The sequence below is a fragment of the Fukomys damarensis genome, unplaced genomic scaffold, assembly GCF_012274545.1.
Source record: "Fukomys damarensis isolate Sample0158 unplaced genomic scaffold, DMR_v1.0_HiC HiC_scaffold_27, whole genome shotgun sequence".
NCBI classification, from domain to species: domain Eukaryota; kingdom Metazoa; phylum Chordata; class Mammalia; order Rodentia; family Bathyergidae; genus Fukomys; species Fukomys damarensis.
The window spans coordinates 4,263,053-4,288,157 of record NW_022900939.1 but is presented as its reverse complement, the minus strand read 5'-3'; the positions used below and the strand labels follow the sequence as shown (position 1 = coordinate 4,288,157).

Below are 25,105 nucleotides of genomic sequence, written 5' to 3'. Positions count from 1 at the left end.
AAAGCCTTAAAATTCTTCAAAATGTGGTAGCACATGTCATTTTCAGGAGTATCTTGCATATTTAAATCACATATTGTACTACAATTTTGACTGGAAAGACAGGGAGTAAATAGATCAATTTGATAAAAATCATTTGTAGCAACATGAATGGAACTAGAGATTATTATGTTAATGATAAACCAGACACAGGTAAATGTCACATCTACCAACATGAATAGAATTAGAGGCATTTACGTTAGTGAAATAAAGTAGGCACAGAAAGACAAATGTGACATGTTTTTCCCACATTGGTGGAAATATTTTTTAAAATAATTTTACAGAACAGCAGAATGGGATAATGGTCACTATCTATAAAGGGATGAAAGAAAGCATTAAAATTTCAATTTTTCAGTTCTTTGGAGACATTCATTTAGTGTATGGACGATTGTTTTCGTGAACATTTGGAAACAACTGCCTTTAACAGGCTACGAAGTAAAAGCAGTGAGGAAGGTGTGTGCGAAGACCGCACAACCTTTGAATTACAGTGTGTTCTCAAAACCTCTGAAATAGATTTCACGGGAAATGTATGTTATTCAAAATTAAGTTATATTAAGTTTACCTCTTATCAAGGGTATGTATACTTTCATTTTTCTATATCAAATAATTACTTGTCTTGGCCAAACACATGTAAGCAAGTAAAATTAAGTACTTCAGATTAATCACAAAATATCTACTTCTTTAGTTCCCCCTTTTCTTTACTTTTCTTTTTTCCATATACTTCATAAAATGGTACCATTTGCCTATCTAAAAGACACTGAAAATAGCATTCCATACCTTAGGGTAATGGTTTCTCATTGGAGATATTTTCAGCATTTTATATTACAGTTTTAAATGGTAAGTTTGCAAATAAATTTGACATCCTTTTTTTACACTTATCTTAAAATAGCTTAAATTTATCTTAAAGTTTACTTGTTTTAAAGTCTACTAGAAAAATAGAGTTGCAACATAAAGCACATCACTGGAACGATATTACTGCTAGGGTCAAAATAAATTTGTAGATGCCTGCTAGCCATTTAGTCTCAGACTGAATCGACTGTAGATACAGGACTTAGTTGATATGCAACACAGGGAAAAATCAGAAAGATTGCCCTAGACTGTTAAATTTTGGATATATTGGTCTACAGAAAATGAGTGCATTATCCTTTTTTTTTTGCATTTTGAAAATATTAATGTCAGCACTGCTAAAACCAAGCTAAATTATTCACTATTATTAAAAATAGCAGAATATGTTTATAGCATACAAAATATAGTGGAATACAAATGCAATTTTCAAAGACTAAGTGGAAGGAAAGGAGGGTACCACTTAACTGAAGATGTACAATGAGGAGATATAAACCAAAATGTTAACAATTGACTTAATAATGGTTTCCTTTGAATACTGTGACAGAAGTTTCAAGGGTAAAAAAAAGGGAGTTGATACTTTTCGTTAAAAACTGGTATATTTGAAAAATTATACAGATTCTTTACTGATAATCATTTGTGAAAAAATTAGAATTTTCACTCAAGGTCACACTCTTTCTATCAATAGATTGCTGACAATTACAAGTGACTCTATATACTTTCTAACAATAATCACTATGTAACACAAAAATGAAGTATTTATTCTACCCTATGTTTAAATGGTGTCCCAATTTGGTTCTAGGTCCAATGATAGAGGTCAATTTTACATTCAAATATGATAGAGGATCAGATTTTGATATGCAATACTTCTTGGAAGCCAATGGCTTTTAATGATTCTTTCCACAGTAAGTATCCTTGGTGGCCCAGATGGACAAAAAGAACTGGACAGCTCTGAATGAATTCATTCTGACAGGCATCACAAACCTCCCTGATCTTCAGGCCCCCTTCTTTGGGCTGTTCCTCATCATCTATGTAACCTCGGTGCTGGGCAATGTGGGCATGATTATCCTCACCAAAGTAGACAACAGGCTGCAAACTCCCATGTACTTTTTTCTCAGACACCTGGCTTTCATTGATCTTGGCTACTCAACAGCTGTGAGTCCCAAAATGTTGGCAAATATTGCAACTAATCAAAATACAATTGCCTACAACCGGTGTGCCACACAGCTAGCATTCTTCATCATGTTCATCATTAGCGAGCTTTTCATCCTGTCCGCCATGGCCTATGACCGCTACGTGGCCATCTGCAACCCTCTGCTCTACACAGTGGTGATGTCACCCAGGGTGTGCTGGGTGCTGGTCACAGTCCCTTATCTCTACAGCACCTTTCTCTCTCTGATAACCACCATAAAAATTTTCCTCTCATCCTTCTGTGGCAATAATATCATTCATCATTTCTACTGTGACAGTCTTCCCTTGTTAACTTTGATTTGCTCAGGCACGCGAGAAGTTGAGCTGATAGTACTGATCTTTTCAGCATTTAATTTGGTTTCCTCTCTTCTGATAGTCTTTGTTTCCTACACTCTGATCCTCACCGCCATCCTCAGGATGAACTCAGCAGACGGTAGGCACAAGGCCTTCTCCACCTGCGGGTCTCACCTGACAGTGGTGGTCGTCTTGTACGGGACCCTATTCTTCATGTATGTGCAGCCCAGGTCCAGTCACTCCTTTGACACTGACAAATTGGCCTCTGTGTTCTACACCCTGGTGATTCCCATGCTGAACCCCATGATCTACAGTTTGAGGAACAGAGAGGTCAAAGGTACCCTGCACAGAATATGGAGCAATCTGTGCAAACTCTGTTTGTAAATTCACTTTAGCATCTCTGTGTATAAAATTGAGATGTATACTGCTGCCGATCATACATAACAAACTTTGAAAGAAACTATGCAAAACTTGAATAGGAAATAATATTCAAGCCATAGATGTTTAAAAACCAATTGTTCTTTGGCCTTCACTGTGATTTGTCCACATGTTTTGTGTAAAGTGCCTTGGTCTGTGTCGCTCTGGTCACATTGCCAAATCATTATGTTACAACTAAGGGAAGCCTGTAGTTACACTTCTCCTCTTAAGACTTTTTTTTGTTATACCCGTGCTTGGGTCTTGAAAACACATGTATTTCCTTTGGGTCTACACATCTTGTAGATCCCAGTACATATTGACCTCTTCAAGGAAGCAGTTAGCATTTTGTACTGTGCACATACATTGAAAATAATAAAACATTAAACATGAGGAGTTTAATTACACTGGGTCTCCGTGTGTAATCATCTCAGATTTCTATTAAAATGTTCCATCAATCTTAAATATATGTATATATGTCCTGAACTATGGAATAGAAATAAAAGTATAGGCAGCAATTTTCAAGAGAGATAAGTTTGAATGTAAGAATCCCAATCTGCCAACTAAAACTTCACAGTGAAACTTTGAAGGGACTTTCTGTAAGGGCTCCACCAAACAAATTGATTATTTTGTGTAATACCACAAATAGCTGAAAATTAAATTAAAATGCCAACTACACGAGCAAAAATGACTGTAAAATACTTAGGGAAAGATAAGTGAGCAATTTTCTTTATTTCTTTATTTGGAACTATTCAGTGATTATTGCAAGATTGAAAGGTATTAAACAAATAAATAAAAGTCAGAGTCTTTCCTGTGCATCGGTAATCAACAGGCATATTTAAAATCAAAGCTACAGCAATATTCATATTGACACCCCACAGAAATGAAATACTTGCTCTCCAGGTAACAATATAGGTACCAGATATATATGAAGAAATCTCCAGAATTCTGATGGAAGAAAGAAAGAACTAAACACAGAAATATTTCAAGTCCATAGCTGGAAAGGCCCTCTGTTATCTAGATGTAAGTTCCTTCCAAATTAAACTACAGCTGCCATGAAAAAGTCCCACAAGGTATTCTGTGGATACCAACAAAATAGTTTTAGTGTGTGCATGGAAATGGAAAGACACCAAAGGATCAACACAATATTTAAAGAGAATAAAATTTGGGGTCTGTGTGTAACGCCAAGATTTCCAGACAACCAAAGCTACCATGCTAGTGCGGTATTGGGGAAAGAATAGAAAAAGAGATCAATTGAGTAGAACAGAATGAAGTCGATTAGAATGGAATGGAGTGGAGTGGAGTGAAGAGGGGTGGGACGGGATGGGATGGGAGGGAGAACGGAACGAGATGGGCTGTGAAGGAGTAGCAAAGCAGCACGTTTCAGAGAGTGAGCTGTGTCCCACTTCACAGGGCAGATGTATCAGTCTGTGTTACATACACATCGTGTCACATGCACATCGTGTAAATCACTCCACGCCGTGGCCTTCGACTCTGTTCTGCTCCTTTCTACTCTATTCTCTTTCATTCCACTCTGTTCAACTCATCTATTTGTCTGCTCTTTCACCAGCACCACACTTCACGGTTACCATGGTTTTCTGGAAAGTTTCGCAGTTACATATGCTCATCCTCAAGCTGTATTCTCTTCCAGCGTTGTGTGGTCTTGTGCTGACATCTGCGTTTCCATGAAATACATGGTGTCTCCCATACTTATTACATCAGAAGAAAGTATTTTTAAGAAGATGTAAGGAAATGGAAATGCTGTCTACCATGATTCAAACGTTGTTCACCTGATACGTGTTTCAATGGATCGTGAAAAATATAATAATTTGTAATTTTAAAGCATTTCATATAAAAACTTGAAAATTGTGGTTTAAAATTCATTTTGGTGTTTACACATTTTTGTGTCTGTGGAGCAGGTCGTGACCGAAAGAATAGTGAAGGATCATTATGCGGTTCTGGAAATATTCTCTTTGCTGTTCGTGCCTGCTGTGTTTAATTTGTATTATTTCGATTCTAATTTATTAAATGGTAAAAAGAAATGATGTTTGCTATTGGTTATATGTATATTCTAAGTCAGGACAATAAATTAACAAAGGTAAGCCACTGCAAAAAAGCAAACAGCCATACATGTGTGTAATCATATATAGACATTCCACCAAAACATGTATACACACTCCAGGTAAAGAAAAACTCGTATAAATATTCATACTGAATTTATTGAGATATTACAATATCAACGCACATCATATCTGCCTTCTTGACAAGAGCTGGACAAAATGGTGGCCATGATCCCCCAGACATTTATTAGTACAGCCTATGCTCCTTGGGCAGCCTTGGTCGCTGAGATTCCTGCACACGCATTTTCAATTTCTTCTCTAAGGGCAGGCAGTTTAGGGGTTTTTCTGTGATGTACACATCCTCTATGTTCTGCCATGAGAAGGTAACACTGTTTCCTTAAAATAGCATCATGCGATTTTTCTTTCCTGCAGTAGGTACCATTTCTTGGCGGTCTTTGCATACATCTATAATTTTACCTTACATGACTCTAAAACAGTGCTTCAACAAGTATTTAAACATTTCTTAGCCTTCATAACACCAAAAGCGAATATCGTTTTTATATCATTAACATTTCATTCATTACAATATTTTGATTCCAAATCTCTGGAGCTTACTAAAGAAGATTTAACCTAAAAAGCTGTGGTAAGGGATCCATCACGTTTACTTGCATGGGAACATGAAGGACAGCTGTGGAATTACCAGACACCTCATTGACTTTGTCTGAAGCTTTCCGCTGCTCAGGAATAATAAACAAACTGCAGCCCCTCTCCTCGGGGAGAGTCTCAGAGGAGAAAGAAACCCATAAATCACTCTTACACAGCCATGCAAGAGCGCATGGGGAGCATGGGGAGATCCCGCAGGACAGGTGAGCGGACTATACCAATTTCCGCACCGCCCTGAGAGGCACAGGGACTCTTCACTGGTTTCTAACACCCAAACTGGGAAGTGTAGCCACAGCTGTAAAAATCTGTTCTGACGACTGGCGTGTCTGGGCTATAACTACACAGCCATCACCTGCATTGCCGCCTTTGGTAAGAGCTGGACATTTGCTGAGGTGTAGCTTATTTCTGAAGAGGATGATAAGGAGCTATACACCCAAAGTCTTAGATTTCTATGGTGGTTTTCACGTCATTTGTCCATCCAAATGTTGAATACAATATTGGGATGTGCAGTTGCCAGGTTTTTCAAATCAGTAATTTAGTCTCAACAGAATCTCTTATTGCTTTCTATTTACCCCTGAAAGGAACTATATCGATGATTTTGTTACTCCTGTATGTTCTGCTTTTACATGGAGTCTATATTTTGTCATATATTTAGCACTGTATCCAAGGGTCGATGCCATTTGCTAGGCACCACTTTGGTTGGATGTGAGAGAATATTACCGCAGCATTTATCACAGGGTGTATTACACCTCCTTTCCTGAAAGCTCAGAGGAGTCTCTGAAATGCGATTCATCTGTCTCTTGATGCTCTAGATGATGTCTAAAGGCGCAGGCCTTTCCAAATGAAAAAGCAGCGATATGAATTTAACATTGAGATGTCCTTTAGTCGTATTTATTCTCATTAGTGTTTAAATGAATGGGTAAGTGTGTACTCACTCACTTCTCACCGTACAACTCACGTATCATACGTTATTTTGGTGATGAAAATCCTACCGTGGGGAGGATAACAGCTGAGACTGAATGAATTTCTCTAAGCTCCCCACTTTGCTTTATTTTACAATGAAAGTCTTACATAATTAAAGGGGTTAAAAACATCAGAACAAAGTCCTGGAATAACGTAATGTAATATAGATAGATACCTGTGTGTAAAAAGAGGTTATGCTTTACGTAGGTCTCAATGTGGTTAGAGAAACAAATAATAAATGTACATAAGAGAAACTAGTATCCACTAACATTGATTTAGGAAAAAAAAACACATTTCCAACCTTTCTTTAATTCAGCATAGTGTATACTAATTCATTATGACCCAGAAATTATCATTTCTTGAAAATTAATTCAATACCTAACTAGGACCCAAATGTGTCAACACCACACAGAAAATGACATCAGATGGTCATCATTTCATATGCCATAATTCAATAGCTTCCTTACACGTTTCTGCTACAATCAAAATATACTTCTCAGCCAAGTTACTAAAATAATGCTAATGCGGCTCTAAATTCACAGTGGCCATGATGTGCCATTTCATTTTGCTGTACAAAAATATTTCATTTATAAACAACCCAACAGAGTAATAAACCCTAAGACAGAATCACAGTATGTGTGTCTTCCTGAGAGTTTTAAACTGTCAATTCAATATGGCCACAGGAGGTCTTGCTGGATAATGGTGTGCATTTTTCAGCATGGAATTACAAATATCAACTTGATTTTGATTTTCCATTATGCATCTTCAATGAAACTGTAAAATACTTTGAATCACAAGTATTTTATGTTTAGAGTTTTGCCACCAGTAGCAAATTAAAACAGTAAGCTGTAGATGAAGGCATTAACTTGAACCGTGTTCTAAAATGGCATAAACTGGGTCTAAGCGTGGAGAAACCGCTGACTCTCAGTCCCCTCTCCTCCATGAAATAGGCACGTTGGCCAGTTTCAGTAGAGCAGAGAGCTGGAAATTGTTGAATGAGCCTAAGAATGACCGACTCTGAGAGTTTTATGGACCCTGAGGTGTCTGTGTAAATAGAGAGGAAAATAGATAGGGTGATATTTAACCTTGGAAAATACTGAATAGCAGGGAAATTGTTTTAAATATTTCACCTTCTTCCTCCCTAGAATAGTCTCAGAATGGGTATCTAGAAAACACTTTTGTTTACATTTCAGATACAGGGTGTAGGAATGAAGGCCAAAACGCTAGAAATGAGAATATGTAAAACAGCCTCACTGACGGGGGGCTGGTGTCCTGCAGAACAGCTCCCTTTAGACAGGACCCGCACCGACTGTGCTCACACCCGGCCTTGCAGAGGGCGCTGGCTCGCCAGGCCTGCTGGGAAAGGGCCGAGGCCTGCCCGGAATGGCTGCCTAAGGAGACTGTGTCCTCAGGCCCCAAAGCCACACACCATTTCTAACCAGGACCCTGGTTCCTCAGATCCATCGCCAGATCCGCGGTGATGAAGACTTGGACCTGTTTTTCCCTCAGACTTTCGGTTTTGCCATTAACAGTTAGGTCTCCGACCCATTCGGGGTACATTTTGCCTGAGCCTAGGGAGGAGCCCAGTGCTTTGTTTTGCCTTCCTGCTTCCGTTGTGGGCAGCAGAGTATGGAAGACCCTCTTCTACCTGCATTGAACGGGCTTCCGGTCCCGCTCAAAATTGAATTGCTTTGTTTTCTTTTTATGTTCCACTTCTCTCATTCATATTTTTGTTGTTGTTATTAATAACAACTTTTTTCTTGCTGTGTCCTGTACTGTTTTAAAAATAAGGAAACGTGAATCCTCTGCATGAATGCATTTATAACTGTTTGTTTTTCTTTTTGTTTGTGTCTGTTTTGTTTTGGGTTTTGAAGGCCATTTGTTATTCCATGTGAGCTTTAGTATTAAATTGTTTGTTTGGTTGTTTGTTTTTCCCTGTACCAGGTGCTGAACTGAGGGTCTTACGCTTCCCAGTCATGGAAGGCACCACTGAGCTAGACCCCTAGCACTGTTGAATTTTTTATTTCTTCCGAAACAGCCAGTGGTGAAGGGGTTAAACTCTGTAGATAAGTTGGAATGATTTTCACTACTTAACTATTTAAATTTTCCAATCAATGAAAATTCTATTCATTAAAAATACCATCTGTAGGGCTGGAGATTTAGTTCAGTGGCACCGTGCCTGACTGGCAAGTGTGAGGTCTTCAGTTTGATTCCCGGTACTGAAAATAAAAGAAAACAAAACAAAATACCTTCTGCAAGGCTTATCATCAACATTTTGTAGTTTTCAATTTTCAAATCTTGCCCTTCCTCAGATAAATTTATTTTTCTGTATTTTATTCTTTAAATGTCAATGAAATCCACTGCCTAATTTTTTAAATGAATCCTTGGGGTGGAGACACACCACTGATTTCATGTTTCAATTTTATTCTCTTCAAGTTTGCTGGATTTGTTAATTTAAGAAGCTTTTTTCCTTTATTTGGTATGAAATCTTTGAAATTTTTGAATATAAATCATCTGCTTTGTGAATGGAGATAATTTCAGAACTTCCTTTCCAAATTTTTGTCTTCTTTTCATTTTAATGATGTTTCTCTGGGTGAAATACTTTAAAATATTGACTAGAGTGCTGAAGGTTGACTTCATTTTCTTTCTGTCTTCTTAAGCGAGAAATCCTTGATCTCTCACAATGAGTTAGTAGGTTTCCTGTAGGTTTCATATAAAACAATATTGAAGATGTTCACTCTTCTAGTTTTACAGTGTGCTTTTTCCTGTCATAAAATTTTGTTCTTTGTCAAGTGCTTTTTTAGTAAATTGGAGATTTTTTTTTTCTGCATTACTTTGTTACAGACTGCCATTTGTTAGAATTTCTATGAATTATTGTGATATATAAAACTTGGTGATAAATTATCATCTATTAAAATATACTACTAATTTTGATTTTTCTCATTTTTAATAAGAAATATGTATCCAGAGTATTCTTGTTTTAATGGTGACTGCTTTGGCAAAAGTTGATTTCAAGTTACTACAGGATTCTTAGAGTCAGAAAGTGTTCCAGTCTTTTGTGTTGTCTGAAGTCTTTTTCAGTGAGCTGGTTACAGTTATTGCATACTTTGTTTATTGAAGTATAATGACTTTTTATTTTTCTATTGCTTTATTTATTTAATTTTAGTCACTCTATCTTTCTATTACTTGTATCTCAAAGTGGAACTAATATGTAAAGTATGGATTCTGGTTTTTTCTTTGCTCTTTTTTGTTATTGTTTTTGTTTTTTTGAGACAGAGTCTGTCTCACTATGTAGTTGAGACTGACCTGGAACTCATTATGTAGCCCAGGCTGGTCTCGAACTCACAGCAATCCTCCTGCCTCAACCTCCCAAGTGCTGGGATTATAGGTCTGCACCACCACGCCCAGCTTTGGATTCTATTTAGATAAAATCTTTGCTGTGAATCCTCCACATGAATGTGCATGATTCACATTTTATCTCCTTAAATCATTTCAGTACCTAGGATGTAAAGTTAACCTTCAGATTAAGATACTAAATAATGTATGTATTCTAAGGTTTGGTGTCTGTATTTTAATAATCAAATAATATACGGGATACATTTTGAGCAGAATATGAAAATCACATGCTGAAAAAATTTTGCCCATCTGCAGTAAAATTATTCAGTGAAGTTCATGATAAGTTCTCTGGCTTGTTTTGACTTTAGCTTATGTGCTTTTACCACTGACCTGCATGCAAATATGGGTAGAGAAGTGGACATAATTATTTAATATGTATGATATTATACATTTACATAAAAACAATTTCAATTTCTCAACTTTCATGATTTATGTCAGAATCTTGAAGTTGGAAATATGGAATGGTCTTACAGTGATGCATGCATAAAAGCACAGACAGACACACATTACATCTACACATATTTCATAACACAATTACTATGTGTGAGCATAATTGTATATGTACTCCTGGGTCATATCTAGTAGAAGTGAGTGATTCTTCTCATGTGTGTTCCTGGTGCAGCCTACCCAAATGGCCTACGTGGACAGACACAATCTAACGACACTGGATGAATTCATTCTCACGGGAATCACACATCTCCCTGAGCTGCAGGCTCCCCTCTTCGGACTTTTCCTTACTGTGTACACGATCTCAGTGGTGGGAAACCTGGGCTTGATCATCCTCACCAACACCGATTCGAGGCTGCAGACGCCCATGTACTTTTTTCTTCAACACTTGGCTTTCACTGATCTTGGCTACTCAACAGCTGTGGGTCCCAAAATGTTAATAAATTTTGTAGATAAACCTACAATCTCCTACAACTGGTGTGCCACACAGCTAGCGTTCTTCGATGTGTTCATCGTTAGTGAACTTTGCATTATCTCAGCCATGGCCTGTGACCGCTACGTGGCCATCTGCAACCCTCTGCTCTACACAGTGGTGATGTCACCCAGGGTGTGCTGGGTGCTGGTCACAGTCCCTTATCTCTACAGCACCTTTCTCTCTCTGATAGTCACCATCAAAATTTTCCTCTCATCCTTCTGTGGCAATAATGTCATTCGTCATTTCTACTGTGACAGTCTTCCCTTGTTAACTTTGATTTGCTCAGGCACGCGAGAAGTTGAGCTGATACTACTGATCTTTTCAGCATTTAATTTGGTTTCCTCTCTTCTGATAGTCCTTGTTTCCTACACTCTGATCCTCACCGCCATCCTCAGGATGAACTCAGCAGACGGTAGGCACAAGGCCTTCTCCACCTGCGGGTCTCACCTGACAGTGGTGGTCGTCTTGTACGGGACCCTATTCTTCATGTATGTGCAGCCCAGGTCCAGTCACTCCTTTGACACTGACAAATTGGCCTCTGTGTTCTACACCCTGGTGATTCCCATGCTGAACCCCATGGTCTACAGCCTGAGGAACAGAGAGGTCAAAGGTGCCCTGCACAGGATATGGAGCAATCTGTGCAAACTCTGTTTGTAAATTCACTTTAGAATCTAAGTATGCAAAATCAGGATGTATACTTCCATGGATTATACATAATAAACCATGAAAGGAACTATGCAGAAATTGAACAGAAATCTTGTTCACTTAAAAAGCTGGGAAACTGAAGAAGAATGTTGATACTAGAACTGGGAGTAAAATATTTTCTTCTTTGTGCTGCCTTGGTTTCTGCTTTTCAGCCATTTCTCTAACTGCTTAAAGGCAGTTCATATTGCGAAGAGTGATATTCTGTTTACCAATTTAAACATGAATCAAGTTTACAGAATAATTGCCTTTCCACTTACAAGTACACTGATTTTTTTTTTGACCAAACACCTGGACACCATCATGAAGACAAGACATATAAACTTCACTACCACCGTGAAGAAGGATTAATCATAACCAAATATAAAAGAACATAAGCCAGAAAAACTAGTCTAAATCATGTGCCACGGGCTACAAATTGCTCTGGACAATTAGTCAACATCCCCTTCATCCTATTAAGCTTTCAAATACTTCTGGGATAACCAAAAAATTGCTTGGTTTTTTTTTTCTCAGAGTCTTGAAGAGTCAGATAATTTATAAATGGTTCTCACTGTGCTATGCTAAGAAACAACACTGGCAGTCAAATCAGAGGGTCTAGTACAGGTAAAAAGCCATGAGGTTTCTATTTCAGAGTGCTAAATAAATCCAAATATCTGAAGATTCAGTGACATATGCAAGAATGTGTGGGGGAAAAAAACCCAAAAAATACCTGAACTTCAGTTTCTGTGGGCATTCTAGACCTTGGTAATAACTTAGCAAACAAGCCTTTGTCTTCAGATTAATTTTGAAAGAGCCAATTTTGTCAAGTAAATTAACAGGGAGGTGCTTCGTAGAAAACTACAATAATTTTTACAAATGCTTATAAGCACTGTGATATGTCATTTATACACTCTATGCATGTTTAATCATAGAAAAAAATAGAGGTCAATGTAGGAATAAGTCATGCCTTAGGAAGGAATCAGCAATTTAAAATATACAATGGCCGAGTTGTAAAATTTGAAATCCCGAGTTTCTCATTTGATATTCTTCCAAATCCTTTATCATTTAGTAGCTCTAGGCCCTTCTTGTGTCCTTCCAAAAACATAATTTCAAATATTTAAATACATTTATTAACATTTATTTTTCTGATGTTTTGAAAAGGAAACAATTAAAAAAGTGTTTCTCACTCATTTTAAGATGGGTAATTAAAGCTTTGGCTATAAAGGGCTTTGTAAAACTGACCTGTAGAGTAACCCTTTGAGGGATGAGATGCTCAGTTTCCAGTGGGATTTAACTGAGGGCAGATATAATTTTCTGAGTGTATTGGTAAAAAAAAATAGATAATCAAACTAGAAAGAATACTATGAAAATTATGTTACATGGAACTCTAAAGCTGGAGAGAAGACGTTCTACTTTCCCCATCTTAAAGGAAGTCAGCCCTTACCTATACAATATTTCCTGAATCTCTCATCAGTGTATATATCAAGATATACGTGGCTTCCTAGTCAACCTGCAGAAATATTTTCTCTAACTTCTTTCCAGTGATTCTGACTGAAGAAAACTGATTCATAACAAGTTAAGAAATCTAAGCTCACAAATTAAGCAATGTTTCATGTGAATTAAGAGTAGATATCCTACAGGTTAATTTTATAAACACACCTTTTCTGTGTGTTCTTTGTATTCTATTAAGGACCAAATTAATTTTTTAAAGAAATTATTTGTTATCCAGGCATGGTGGTACAAGCCTGTAATCCCAGCACTTCGGAGGCTGAGGCAGGGGGATCACTATGAGTTCAAGGATAGCCTGAACTACACAGCAAGACCCTGTCTTAAAAAATAATAAATACATAAAATAATTTGTTGATATTCACAAATTTTTAAGCCACTGGTTGCTAGAACTTAGCCTGATATCTTTATTTTATTTTATGTTTCTTTTGACATCTTGATTCTAGTATGGTAAATTTTGAAATGGTGACTTATTAGGAATTACCCAGCTACCTTTTTATCCATGTATGCAAATGTTTGTCTGAATTAAATAATCATAAGATGAATGGGTTTTAAGTGGCCTTAATGTGAAAATTAAATGTGTGTTTCCAAACCAAACCAAAACTATATACACATATATGCACAAAAAATCGTGTGTGTATATTAACTTGCTAGTATGCTATGTGTACTATAGTGATTTTAAGACTTTGGGAAGAACAATCTGTTTATGAAAAGTGAATATGAAATTCCACTGATTAAACCAATTTTAGGAGTTTATATTCTCTCAATATGTTAATCAGAAAATCAGTTATACAAAAGAACACCAGACTGATAGTCAAATTACAAGGAGAAGTGGAAAGAGTAAGTCTTAGATTCCTGAATAACACATTACACTGCCTGTTTATTATCACAATCTGAAGAAATTAAGCCACATAGGAATTTGTATGTACGTAAGAAAATACCATTTTGCCTAACACATTACCTCCAGTTAAAACCAAAGGAAGCTCACTGTGTACTTGCTGTTAAAGATCTATTACAGACACCATAAATACATTTGTACCTTTAATTCTAACTTCTTCCAGGAAACCTGGAAGGAAAAGTGGCTTTTCTTAATGTATATAAAGACAATGAGGCTATTTACAAAATTTATCTGAAACATTATGCATTAGATACATTATGCATTCCTAGGATGCTTGCCTAGTTGAAAGCAAATATTCTCTAATGTGTGATTTGTTAGCATTTTCCTTATTTACACACTCACGTCTGGCGTCATTCAACTCTGGTGAACATTTTACATGTAGGGCTTTTCGAAGACGATCTTTAAATGTAGGGATTCTAATGATACAGTTGCATCATTGTATTTGATTTTGAATATTCTGTTATGCAATCAATTTATGTGCCATGCTGTACTGTGACTGTGATTTCATAAATGTAATCCTATATTTTCATTACATTAAATAAAAACAGAAAAGTTAAATAACACTTTATATACGTAACACCTAAAACGCTTACTACTTTTATCTTTCTTCATCTATACCCACATTCATAGTTATATATAACCTATATTTACATGTATCTATACCTTGTATCTACATCACCTATAATGATTTTTAAACCATATCTATATTAACATTTCCTCCAGACTAATGTTTGGTAGCATGTATGGATTCTCATAATTAAAAGCCAGTATGAGCCACACCCTAAATATGACGAGTGAAGTGGCTTCAGATTTTCCCAGCATGTGTTAACAAACAAGGCTTCCTGGACTGAATGCCACTAACATATCTCTGTGGCCAGGTCTATCCCTACTTCTGTTTCTCTATCACTAACTCTATCACTAACTCGATCTGTTTACATATTTGTGAATGTTTTACTTCTGGAAGGGAGATTTGTTTTAAGATACATTAAATTGAAAATTTGAATTGATTTAATGTGTTGTATCTTTGTATATTATATCACTGCTTGGTGCTTTTTAAAAGCTATCGACTATTCTGCCATCTCTATCGAGAACTGGTTTTATAAAAGTCTGAATGGAGGGGCACAACCTCACTGCAGTGACCCGAGTTCATCCTGCTGGGCGTCGCTGATCATCCCTAGCCGCAGGCTCCACTGTTTGCGCTGTTCCTTGTCATCTACCCAGTCTCAGTGACGGACATCTTGGGAACCATTACCCTCACCAAGGTGGACTCCAAGGTACAACACCTATGGACGTTTTCCTCAGACTCTGGGCTTTTGCTGATCTCAGTTATTCAACAACTGTGGGATGTTAAATGTTAGTAACTTTGGTTGTGGACCAGAATTCAGTCTTCTATAATCTGTGTGCCATACAAAGTACTTTCTATATCGTGTTCATCTCACCATCAGTGAGCTTTATATTCTGTCGGTGATGTCCTATGGCCGCTACATGACCATCTATACTTCTGCGCTACACAGTGGACATGTCCGGGGGTATGTGGAGGGCCGGTGGTCATGGTCTATGTCTACAGCACGTGTCTTCCACTTCTGCTCACTGTAACGATGTTTACTCCACCCTTCTGTGGCTACAATATCATCAGCCATTTCTACCGTGATTGTGTCCCTTTAGTATCTTTGCTCTCCTTGAACACCCACGAACTTGAAGTGATCATTCTCATCTCTTCGGTTTCTTACTTCATTTCATCCCTGTTGTATCTTACCTGCTCATCCTCACAGCCATTCTCAGGAGGAAGTTGGCTGAGGCCAGGAACAAGGGCTTCTCCACCTGTGGATCTCATCTAACCGTGGTCACAGTGTTTCTCAGGACGCCAATATTTGTGTATGTGAACCCCAAGCCCAGTTACTCCTTATTTTACGCTCTGGTTGTTCCTACATTGAGTCCCTTGATCTACAACTTGAGGAACACAGATGTAAAATGTGCTCAAAGCACAACTTACTCAATATTTTTTTCTTAAAATTGATGTAGAAAATAATCATGGAAAATCTTGATATGGATGTTAATGTTTATGTTTTGATATTAGAGTAGATGCTGTTGCTGCTCTGTGGCTGGTTAGTCTGTTTTTGCCCCTCAGAAATTATTATTTAGGGGAACAAGAAGCCTCTTCATTCTCCAAAGACAGTGAAGGGGCAGCATCAGCAAGAAAAGACTCTAAGAAGCAGAACTTATCCACATGCGGATGTAGCAAGATTCACTGGCTTCAGCTTCCTTTGTGTAAAAGGGATGATTAGGCAGCAGGAGGGAAGCTCAAGATCTTCCACTTTGGAGTTCCAGAGAAGCTTACTCCCATCTGCACCGCTGCCAGAGAGAGAGCTGTACCCTATTTCTGCGACTTTCCCCTGCAAGGTTATCCCCCTGACCTTGGCACTGTTGAACGGGAGTAGGATTGCCATCCTCCAATTCTTGCCCTTCCACCAGGCTGACAGCGGTGTCGGGAAAGATGGCGATGACTGTGACCCCACCTGGGAAACCAGTGCGGTAAGAGGCCAGGCTGAGCTGCCATTTTAAGAGCTCATGCCCTGTTTGCAGCAACCACAGGACTGTGTGAAGCCACGTTGTTTTGAAAAGTGTCTTAATTGGTCAACTATATTTTTCTCTGAACATTTGGAATGCCTTCATTCTGACCTGTTCTGTCTGTGACTGCTAGAAAACAATTTCGTCAGTATAAAAACACTCCATTTATGCAACACTGAAAAACAAATAGTTCTGGATTTGCCACATGTAGGAATAGGCAAGCACATTGCAGACTGAGAGATGGGGTTCTACTTCCAAATATTCTCATGATCGATTATATGACTGTGAGCTACTTAAGAGCCACGTGTCTTCTGAATGTGGCATCAATAATGTGCAGCCTGTACGGATGGAGCGGTAAAACTTGACACCACAGATTGATCTGCTACATGTTTCAGATCTGTGAAAATACAAGGAACTGACATCATTGAATTCATGTGACTTTTAGAGGCTGAAGACTGCCTGGAACAAGTGTGTGTAATTAATATGGATTTGAAATTAACCTGAGAAATATTTGATATCTACGGCCCATTTCACAGCATCTTTTACCTCTTTGTTCCTGAGGCTGTAAATCAGTGGGTTTAACATGGGAATCACTAATGTATAGAACACAGAAACCACCTTTTCCTGCTGCACAGAATACCGGGAGCTTGGCTGAATGTAATTAAAGCTTAAGGTGCCATAGAATATGGTCACAGCAGTCAGGTGAGAGGTGCAGGTGGAGAAGGCTTTCCGTCTGCCTGAAGCTGAGCAGATTCGCAGAATAGCAAAGGCAATGAATATGTAGGAAATGATCACAATCAAGAAAGTGGCCATTGCGATGACTCCAGAGAAGAGTAAGAGCAAAAACTCATTCAGGGAGGTGTCAGAACATGACAGCTTCAGCAGTGGAGGAATGTCGCGGAAGAAGTGACCCACGACATTGGGCCCACAAAAGGACAGTCTCCCCAAGCTTACTGTGTGTGTCAGGGAGTTGATCAGTCCACCTGTGTAGGAACCAACAGCGAGGGCTACACACTTTCTCCGAGACATGGCCATGTTGTACAGGAGAGGGTTGGCAATGGCCACATAACGATCGTAAGCCATCACTGAGAGCAGGAAGCCTTCCGTGGTGATGAACACCCCAAAAAACAAATGCTGTATGATGCAGCCGGAGAAGGAGATGGTTTCCCTCACCACCAATAGGGTGATCAGCAATTTTGGTGCAATGACGGAGGAATAGCAGGCATCTACAAATGAGAGGCAACTAAGAAAAAAGTACATCGGTGTGCTGAGCTTCGGGGAGATTTGGATTAAGAGGATCATGCTCACATTGCCCACCAACGTAATGATGTAAATCCCCAGGAACGGCACAAAAAGCACGACTTTCAATTCTTCTTGATCTGTCAGTCCCAAAAAAATGAACTCGGTAACAGGAGTAAAATTGCCTGCGGCCATTCCTTTTAGTGAACTCTGAGGTGGAAAAAGACAAGGGATTAGAATAGAAATGAAATAATCGGGCATTTATTCAAGATCAGCTACAAATGTTAATAGATACATTCTTAGATCAAAAGGATTATTTTGGAAAACCTAAGTGTTCTTATTTAAAATATTAGGTATTTAATTTAATGATCTCCCCCCCCCGTTTTTTTCTCTTTTGGGTTTTGAGACAGGGTCTTACTACATAGTTGAATCTGACCTGGAACTCACAGAGACCCTCCTGCCTCAGTCTCCTGGGTGCTGGGATTACAGACGTGCGCCACCATGCCTGGCCTTCCTCCCCTTTTGTAAAGTGACAGTTGTGATACAATGTCATAAAGCTCTCTATAAAATACATTTTGGCTGTAAAAACTCCAGTGTGCTTCTAGAGCTTCTGCACTATAGGAAGCTGATACCCACACGAGGAGCACTGATTGAAGGAAAGTTGCAAAATTAACTTCAAGCTCCATTTCAACTTGTTTGAAATGTAAAAAGAATTAGTGACAAAACATCCAAAATCCGTTGTGCTAGTCTCGAAGATGAAGTCATAGCGCACACTGAAGCACCGTCGATCTCACGGGTCTTCGGGAGCCTCCTGGGAGTCCTGTGGAGAAAGCCTCCATGGAACCGCATAGCTCTGAGACCCAGAGCACAAAAATCTGTGACTTGTCTAAGTGAAGCAATTCTGGAAGACATCATAGTTAATTCGATGTTCAGAAAAACAGTAATACATTTATGACACTGTGTTTATTTTCATTAAAGTGCACGTTTATACATAATGCATGAAATATTGCATCATTTTATTAATCTGTACATTATATAATACGTACACACTTAGAAGAGATTAAAATTTTAACTTTGGTTAGTTGCACTTACCTATTGGTCTACAACACGTTTTTATGTTGTTTGTATAATGCTGAATATTTATCATCATCATTTTCTAAGGTTTGTATTACAGACTTCAGTTACACTTCTAACTCAAAAGTATTATATTTTTATGACAATTAATGCATCCACAATAGAATAGAGGTCCCTCTCCCACTTTCTTTGTCCCTCTTAACCTCTGTCTCTCAGTTTACCATACTTTGTATTTGGTTGAGAATACGTTTTCGGAAATGAAGAAACAAATTCAGTGACCAAATTGAGGTTACCTATGTCATTTTTAGTGTCATTTCAGTTAACTCATGTTAATTGTCACAAAGAGTAATTATTGGCATGGGCCCAAGATGGGATTAAAAAAATATGGTGATGTTTTTACTAATTGTGTCACTTTGAGAAATCCATTTATCTTTTCCTTGGTGTAATTACACATGCCCTGCAGGACTTCTTTAAAATCAAATAAGAAATACCACATGTCAATGCTAAATGTTGCTTTAGGAGGACAATTTTTTAAATTATCGATAGACAATGAGGTAGATAACTATGTAGGTGAGTAATACATCCATGGATAAAAGCTGCCTGAGTGTTTTGCTTAGGGAATGATGATGTGAAGATGTATAAATCATGAAAAAGTTATCTTAATACTCAACCAGTTTCATGTTCCCAACTTTAAATCTCTGCTTTATTCTATTGGAAATGATAATTAACTTGATGTGAAAATTTATGCTTTACAATTTGCTCTAATAAACCACTCTATGATCGCTCACATGCTGTCTAGGAACTATCAAACTTTTTATGAAAATACAAACCTCATTCGATAAATTATGTTAAAAGCTGGCATTCGAGCTGATGATATTATTGTCAGACATCTAAATGTTTCAATACTATAAAAATACTTAGAAGGGTACACTGAATAGACAGTGAAATTGACTACTGTTAAATAAAATCAAATCTTCAGCCTTTGAAGCAGTCCCAAGGAATCATCAGCAGGTGTGTGTGGCTGGTGACCACTGCCTTGCACAGCACAGATTCACCGTGCTATGTGTTTCCACCGGAGTCTGCTCAACCTCAGCTGCTTTGCTTTAGAGTCCCCTTTGCATAACAAGGAAGATTTGCCTACTGCAAAGAATTTTAATTCCTAAGGCAGGTTACACAGGTCAATGAAATGGCTCCTAATATTCCAAATCATCATATGTTTCTATCAGAAAATCAAATTTCTAACTAATAACTCAAATAAAGAGAAAACAATTTTCACAAAATAAATGTAACTTACCAAAAGGAAGTATTTTAAAAGTTCGGATTTTGAAATTTCATGCCCTTCTCTTGAGTTTTTGTTCTTTGCTAAGAACCACTTTCAATGAAAGATGAAATGTAATACAGAGTTATAAAATATTTTCAGAGTATGTAGCTGAAGATACAATAATTATAGGTAAACGTTAACAACTGATAGATAAAAAAGCAATGAACAAATAAATAAAACCTCAACATTTTTCCTCTATGAGGACAAATTCAAACAAACAACACCAACATATATATTGCCAGCCTCTCCTGAGCCCCACCACAGCTTACGTATAACATAGAGCAGCAAATGAAACGTTAGGAAGGACTCTCTTTCTCAAGGGACAGTGGAATTTCCCGTGTTTCGCATATATCCCTAAAGTACATAATTGACTAAAATACCACACATAGTTGAAAAATAGCAAGCACCTTGGGGTTATTCTTGAATTTGGTAAAATATTATAGAAACAATAACTGAAAATTATTAACTCAGAACTGTACATCACCCATGCTAACTGGGTGGATATGACTAAGCCAGGTGTGTTTTTTGTAGATAGAGGAACAAGACGAATGTCACCACTAGTAAAGGCAGTTTCCAAGGAAACACACACACACACACACACACACACACACACGCACACACTCATCTATGCAGGAACATATACAAGAGAATATAAGGACTTTTGTGACTTTTGGGTTACCTGTTTTCCACCTGGACTGCCAATGTCACTATTTAGAATTTATTATGAAGAATCCATTTGGAGAATTATGGGTCTATCAAAATAACTTTTCCAATGCATTATATATAGTGGGCATTATTCTGCACAATAAGAATAAAGGGGCCATCAAAAATGATCAATTGTTCATTTTTTTTGAAACAATGAAACTAGGCTGGAGATTTAGCTTAGTGGTGCCATGCTTGCCTCGCAAGCACAAGGTCCTGAGTTGGATCCCTGGTACCCACCCAAAAAAAATCAATTACCGGTAGTAGATAAATCACAATAGGGATTATGGAAGTAACACACAAGGACTTTGAAATAGTTATGATCACTCACAATTATTGAATGATTAAACATGGATATTAAAAGGAAAAGCAGATTTACAATGAAGAAACTACTCAATTATTAATGCTAAATGTAGTAATGGTGAGAAATGTCTGTTCATTTCAGATGCCCATTTTTGGATTGGGTCTTTAAATTTGGGAGGTCTGACATTTTTAAGTCCTTTATATATTCTAGATAGTAGATCTTTGTCTGAGGAAGAGGTAATGAAGAGTTTTTCCCACATTGTGGGTTGTCTCTTCATAGTGTGTTGGTTGTTTCACTTGCTGTGCAGAAGCTTTTTGTAAGAAGAGATCCCATTTGTTGATTGATTGTACTAGTTCAAGGGCAACTGAGGTTTGGTTCATAAAACCTTTTCCTACGCCAATGTCTTCAAGATTTCTCAAAGAAGTGGAAATAGCAAATAAACATATGAAGAAATGTTCAACATCCTTGGTAATTCAAGAGATGCAAATGAAAAAAACACTGAAATTCCACCTCACCCCAGAAAGGGTTGCTATAAAATGAAATCAACCAATAACAAATGCTGGTGGGCTGTGGGGAAGGCGGATCCCTGCCCCACTGCTGTTGGGAGTGTGGACTGGTGCAAATCAGTGTGGAAATCAGTATGGAGACACCTCAAACTAGGATCGGAAGTCCCATTTGACCCAGTTATCTCCCTGCTGGGTTTCTTCCCAAAAGAATTTAAAGAATCACACCACAATAATATATGTAGACCCATGTTCATAGCAGCACAATTAGCTAAAACTTGGAAATAACCCAATTACCCATCAACAGGAGACTGGATAAAGAAAATGTAGGTTTTTTGTTTGTTTTATTTTGTTTTTTAATAAAATGGAGCACTGCCCAGCCATAAAACATGATAAACTAGAGACATTTATAGGTAAATGGATGCACATTGAGGCCATACTCTTAAATGAAAAAAATAGGCCAAACTTGTGTAAATAACAAATAGTTTATCCAGTGTGAGAAACTGAAAGAGTAAATAAGGGTTAAAAGGTGTAAGAGCTAAAGTGAAATAAGAAGAAAAGTTACAAAGGGGACGGGGAAGTGAGAAGCGAAGGGAAAAGAAAGAAGGGAATGAAATTAACACAAGAAAAAGAAAAAATAGAAACAAATTCTTTGTAAATATGGAGGGATGGAGGGGTTGAAGGGAGGGCAGAGGAATTGGGAAAAAATAAGAACCAAGATGGATTAGTAAAGGTGCAAATTTCTAATGATGATCTTTATTTTATATATTTTAAATGTGCCAATAAAATTAATTTTTAAAATGTAGTAATGTCGATAATTATTCTGTTGTTCATTTCCTCAGAGCAGATTTGACACTGCAGAAAAAACATTGTTATCTGAACTTGGGGAAATAACACTCACATTTATATACAAAGGCAGTGAGTTAACTTTTCAAAATTTGACAGATCTGTGGAATTTGAATACAGAAAAATAAAAGAAAAGATATGGATTAACTGAAATGTTGTGTTAAAATAAATATGAGCTAAAGTATATGGGTAAGTTCCTAGAACACTAAAAATATATCAAACTATAATTTTACTTATTTATTATCCAGTATCAGAGATTGAACTCAGGTCCTTGTGCTTGCGAGACAGGTTCCTGAACCACTGAGCTAAATCCCCCACTGAACTATGATTTTATATCATGAAAACACATAATTTCTAACTTTAAAGAAATATTTGACTTCCTTCTATCTCTGGTAATGATCAAATGGGCTTTGAGAGACAATTCCATGATTCACAAATATGCTAGAATTTTAAAAATTGAAAAAAAATCAAGAAAATTCTGAAATGCATTGAACACAAAGGAAAATAGACGCGTGCCGCCTCTTTTTTTAGTGAAGACCCAAAATATGAAGCATAGTGATAAAATATTTTTGAGTTTTGAAAATGTTTCTCTGTCTTTAAGTTTTACTTGATGAACACAAACCAAACATCCTCTTCAATAAGACTCTTTGATTTGTATAATTTAGATCTTTGTTTCTCTGTACCTAACTTTTCATAGTCCTGAGAAACATTTCAATCATAAAAGAGGCCCTTGATTCAATGTTTATTTAACACTAGATTTTAATTTTAAGATTACATTGATTTTATCCAAGTGACTGTACCTAAAATGAATTATATATATGCCTAATACAGAGTCTCATTAAAATTGTTTTAATGCAGTATATTAATACAAGTTCTATCCATGTGTAGTATTTCTTGAGCTTTAATTTTTGTCTCATTGTGAGTGAATACCTTTAAGGCATGTAAGTCTCCAGAGAATTACACAGATCAGCTATGATTTTTGTTCCTCCCTTTGAGATGTCCCTTACATTTTCTCAAGGGACAATATGCTGAGTTCTTAAATCATTACTAGGTATATGAAAGCATCTTTTAGTAAGCCAGAAGATTTGGCATACTGATCTGATGAATTAAATATTATCTATTCAGGGAACAGCAAAAGAGGGAGAAACCCATAAATTCTCCCTATGCAAAGCAAAACTATGTGTAATATGAAAAACATTTTAATCCAGCACTAAACGTGAGTAGAAATTATTTTTCTTTTTGATGATCTCTCACTACTTCAGGCTCCTGAGCATAGACTTCTGTGGGAACTGTCAGAAGATTTCTTCAAATACAGGGCAAAAAGCATTACCTGCTTTGCCAATTAGGGTTTCTGTTGTAGCATGGTATTTTTAGACTTTTAAGTGCTATTAATAAAATGTGTATCCTCAATCAATGAGTTCCAAAAGTTGATATAAATATTTGGAAATTCTAATGAAAAAGAAATTACAAACACCTGAAACATTGTCACAAATCTTATTTCCTAGGATCTATTAAGATTAAGATTTCCACATGGATGAGATGTCCAGTTATATTTGATTTTCACATAAAGAATAGCCCATCGTAGTATGTATATAATATGCAATCTCTAATACATGACAAGTATAATTTTAATATGTATATATGATGCAATATTTATAAATGCAAGTATTTACTATGTCATATTTTATAAATTCAATGATTTTTATGTAATGACATTGCATACACAAATTTGCAAATTTTTGTCTTAGGGTTTTTTGCTACTGGGTTGTTTACTATGAGATTACTTTGATAAATAGTTACTATAAACTGACAAATGAGGGGAAAAAATGAAGAGTTACAGAACTTTGGAGAAATTGCTGAACTTGAAATTCCTCCTAACAAATTTACCAGATCGCAAAATGGAAATAGTAACTTTTTTCACACAACAGTATTCAGAGTAAAAACATGCAGATACCCTTAGAGCTACATTGTAGCTGACACAGCAAATCCTGCATCTCACAGGATTGAAGCATAAGGATAAAATATTTTTGAGTTTTAAAAATGCTTCTCTATCTTAAGTATTACTTAATGAATGCAAAGGAAACATCCTTTTTAATAAGATTATTCAATTTGTATAATTTAGATCTTTGTTTCTGACATTGAACCTAGGGCATCAGCCCTGGCAACATTTCAGATTCAAAATTAACTTCTCAAAGAGACAGGCTGGGGTTTCTATTTGAAGGTGAAGAAAGGATCTGAAATAAGACTAGCAATCAATGGAGAAAGAGTAGACACCTTCATCCTGGAGGAAGACACGGAAGTAGCTAAGCAAACTCCGGGGACCCCTCCTCCCCAGGACCCACTCCCTGTATCAGAAAGGCAGGGTAGACACCGAGATCGCCACTGCAGTGCTACTAAATTCCAGTTCTCCATTTGCGCTGAGCTCAGAGGCTTTGGACCTGAGAGCTGCCCAGGTTCAAGTTGGGTTTGGATTACACTAATAATTTCATCCTTTATTTTGCTACACTGTGATATTCATTTACTCCAGTTAAAAATCATACAGAGCTCCAGGTTTTCAGTGACCATAAACAAAATGTCGCAGGTAGAATATCCACGTGAATTAAGATAAATCAGCTTTGGTATCTTTAATCAAAGCAGTTCTATTTTGTTTACTGGTTCACTTAAATTCATAAAATTTAAAG

At 37.1% G+C, this 25,105-nt stretch overlaps 3 protein-coding genes across 3 annotated transcripts; 2 read left to right on the top strand and 1 right to left on the bottom strand.

Annotated features, from left to right (window-relative positions):
* Nucleotides 1-1,806: 1,806 nt before the first annotated feature.
* On the top strand, nt 1,807-2,748 carry LOC104851179 (olfactory receptor 8K3). The gene has a single exon (XM_010608356.1). It carries the CDS (start codon nt 1,807-1,809, stop codon nt 2,746-2,748), a length of 942 nt encoding a protein of 313 aa, XP_010606658.1.
* A 7,743-nt stretch (nt 2,749-10,491) lies between these two features.
* On the top strand, nt 10,492-11,439 carry LOC104851178 (olfactory receptor 8K3). The gene has a single exon (XM_010608355.1). It carries the CDS (start codon nt 10,492-10,494, stop codon nt 11,437-11,439), a length of 948 nt encoding a protein of 315 aa, XP_010606657.1.
* Nucleotides 11,440-16,930: 5,491 nt separating this feature from the next.
* LOC104851253 (olfactory receptor 1052) lies at nt 16,931-17,869 on the bottom strand. The gene has a single exon (XM_010608427.1). The coding sequence runs from the start codon at nt 17,867-17,869 to the stop codon at nt 16,931-16,933; it is 939 nt and encodes a 312-aa protein (XP_010606729.1).
* Between the last annotated feature and the right edge of the window lie 7,236 nt (nt 17,870-25,105).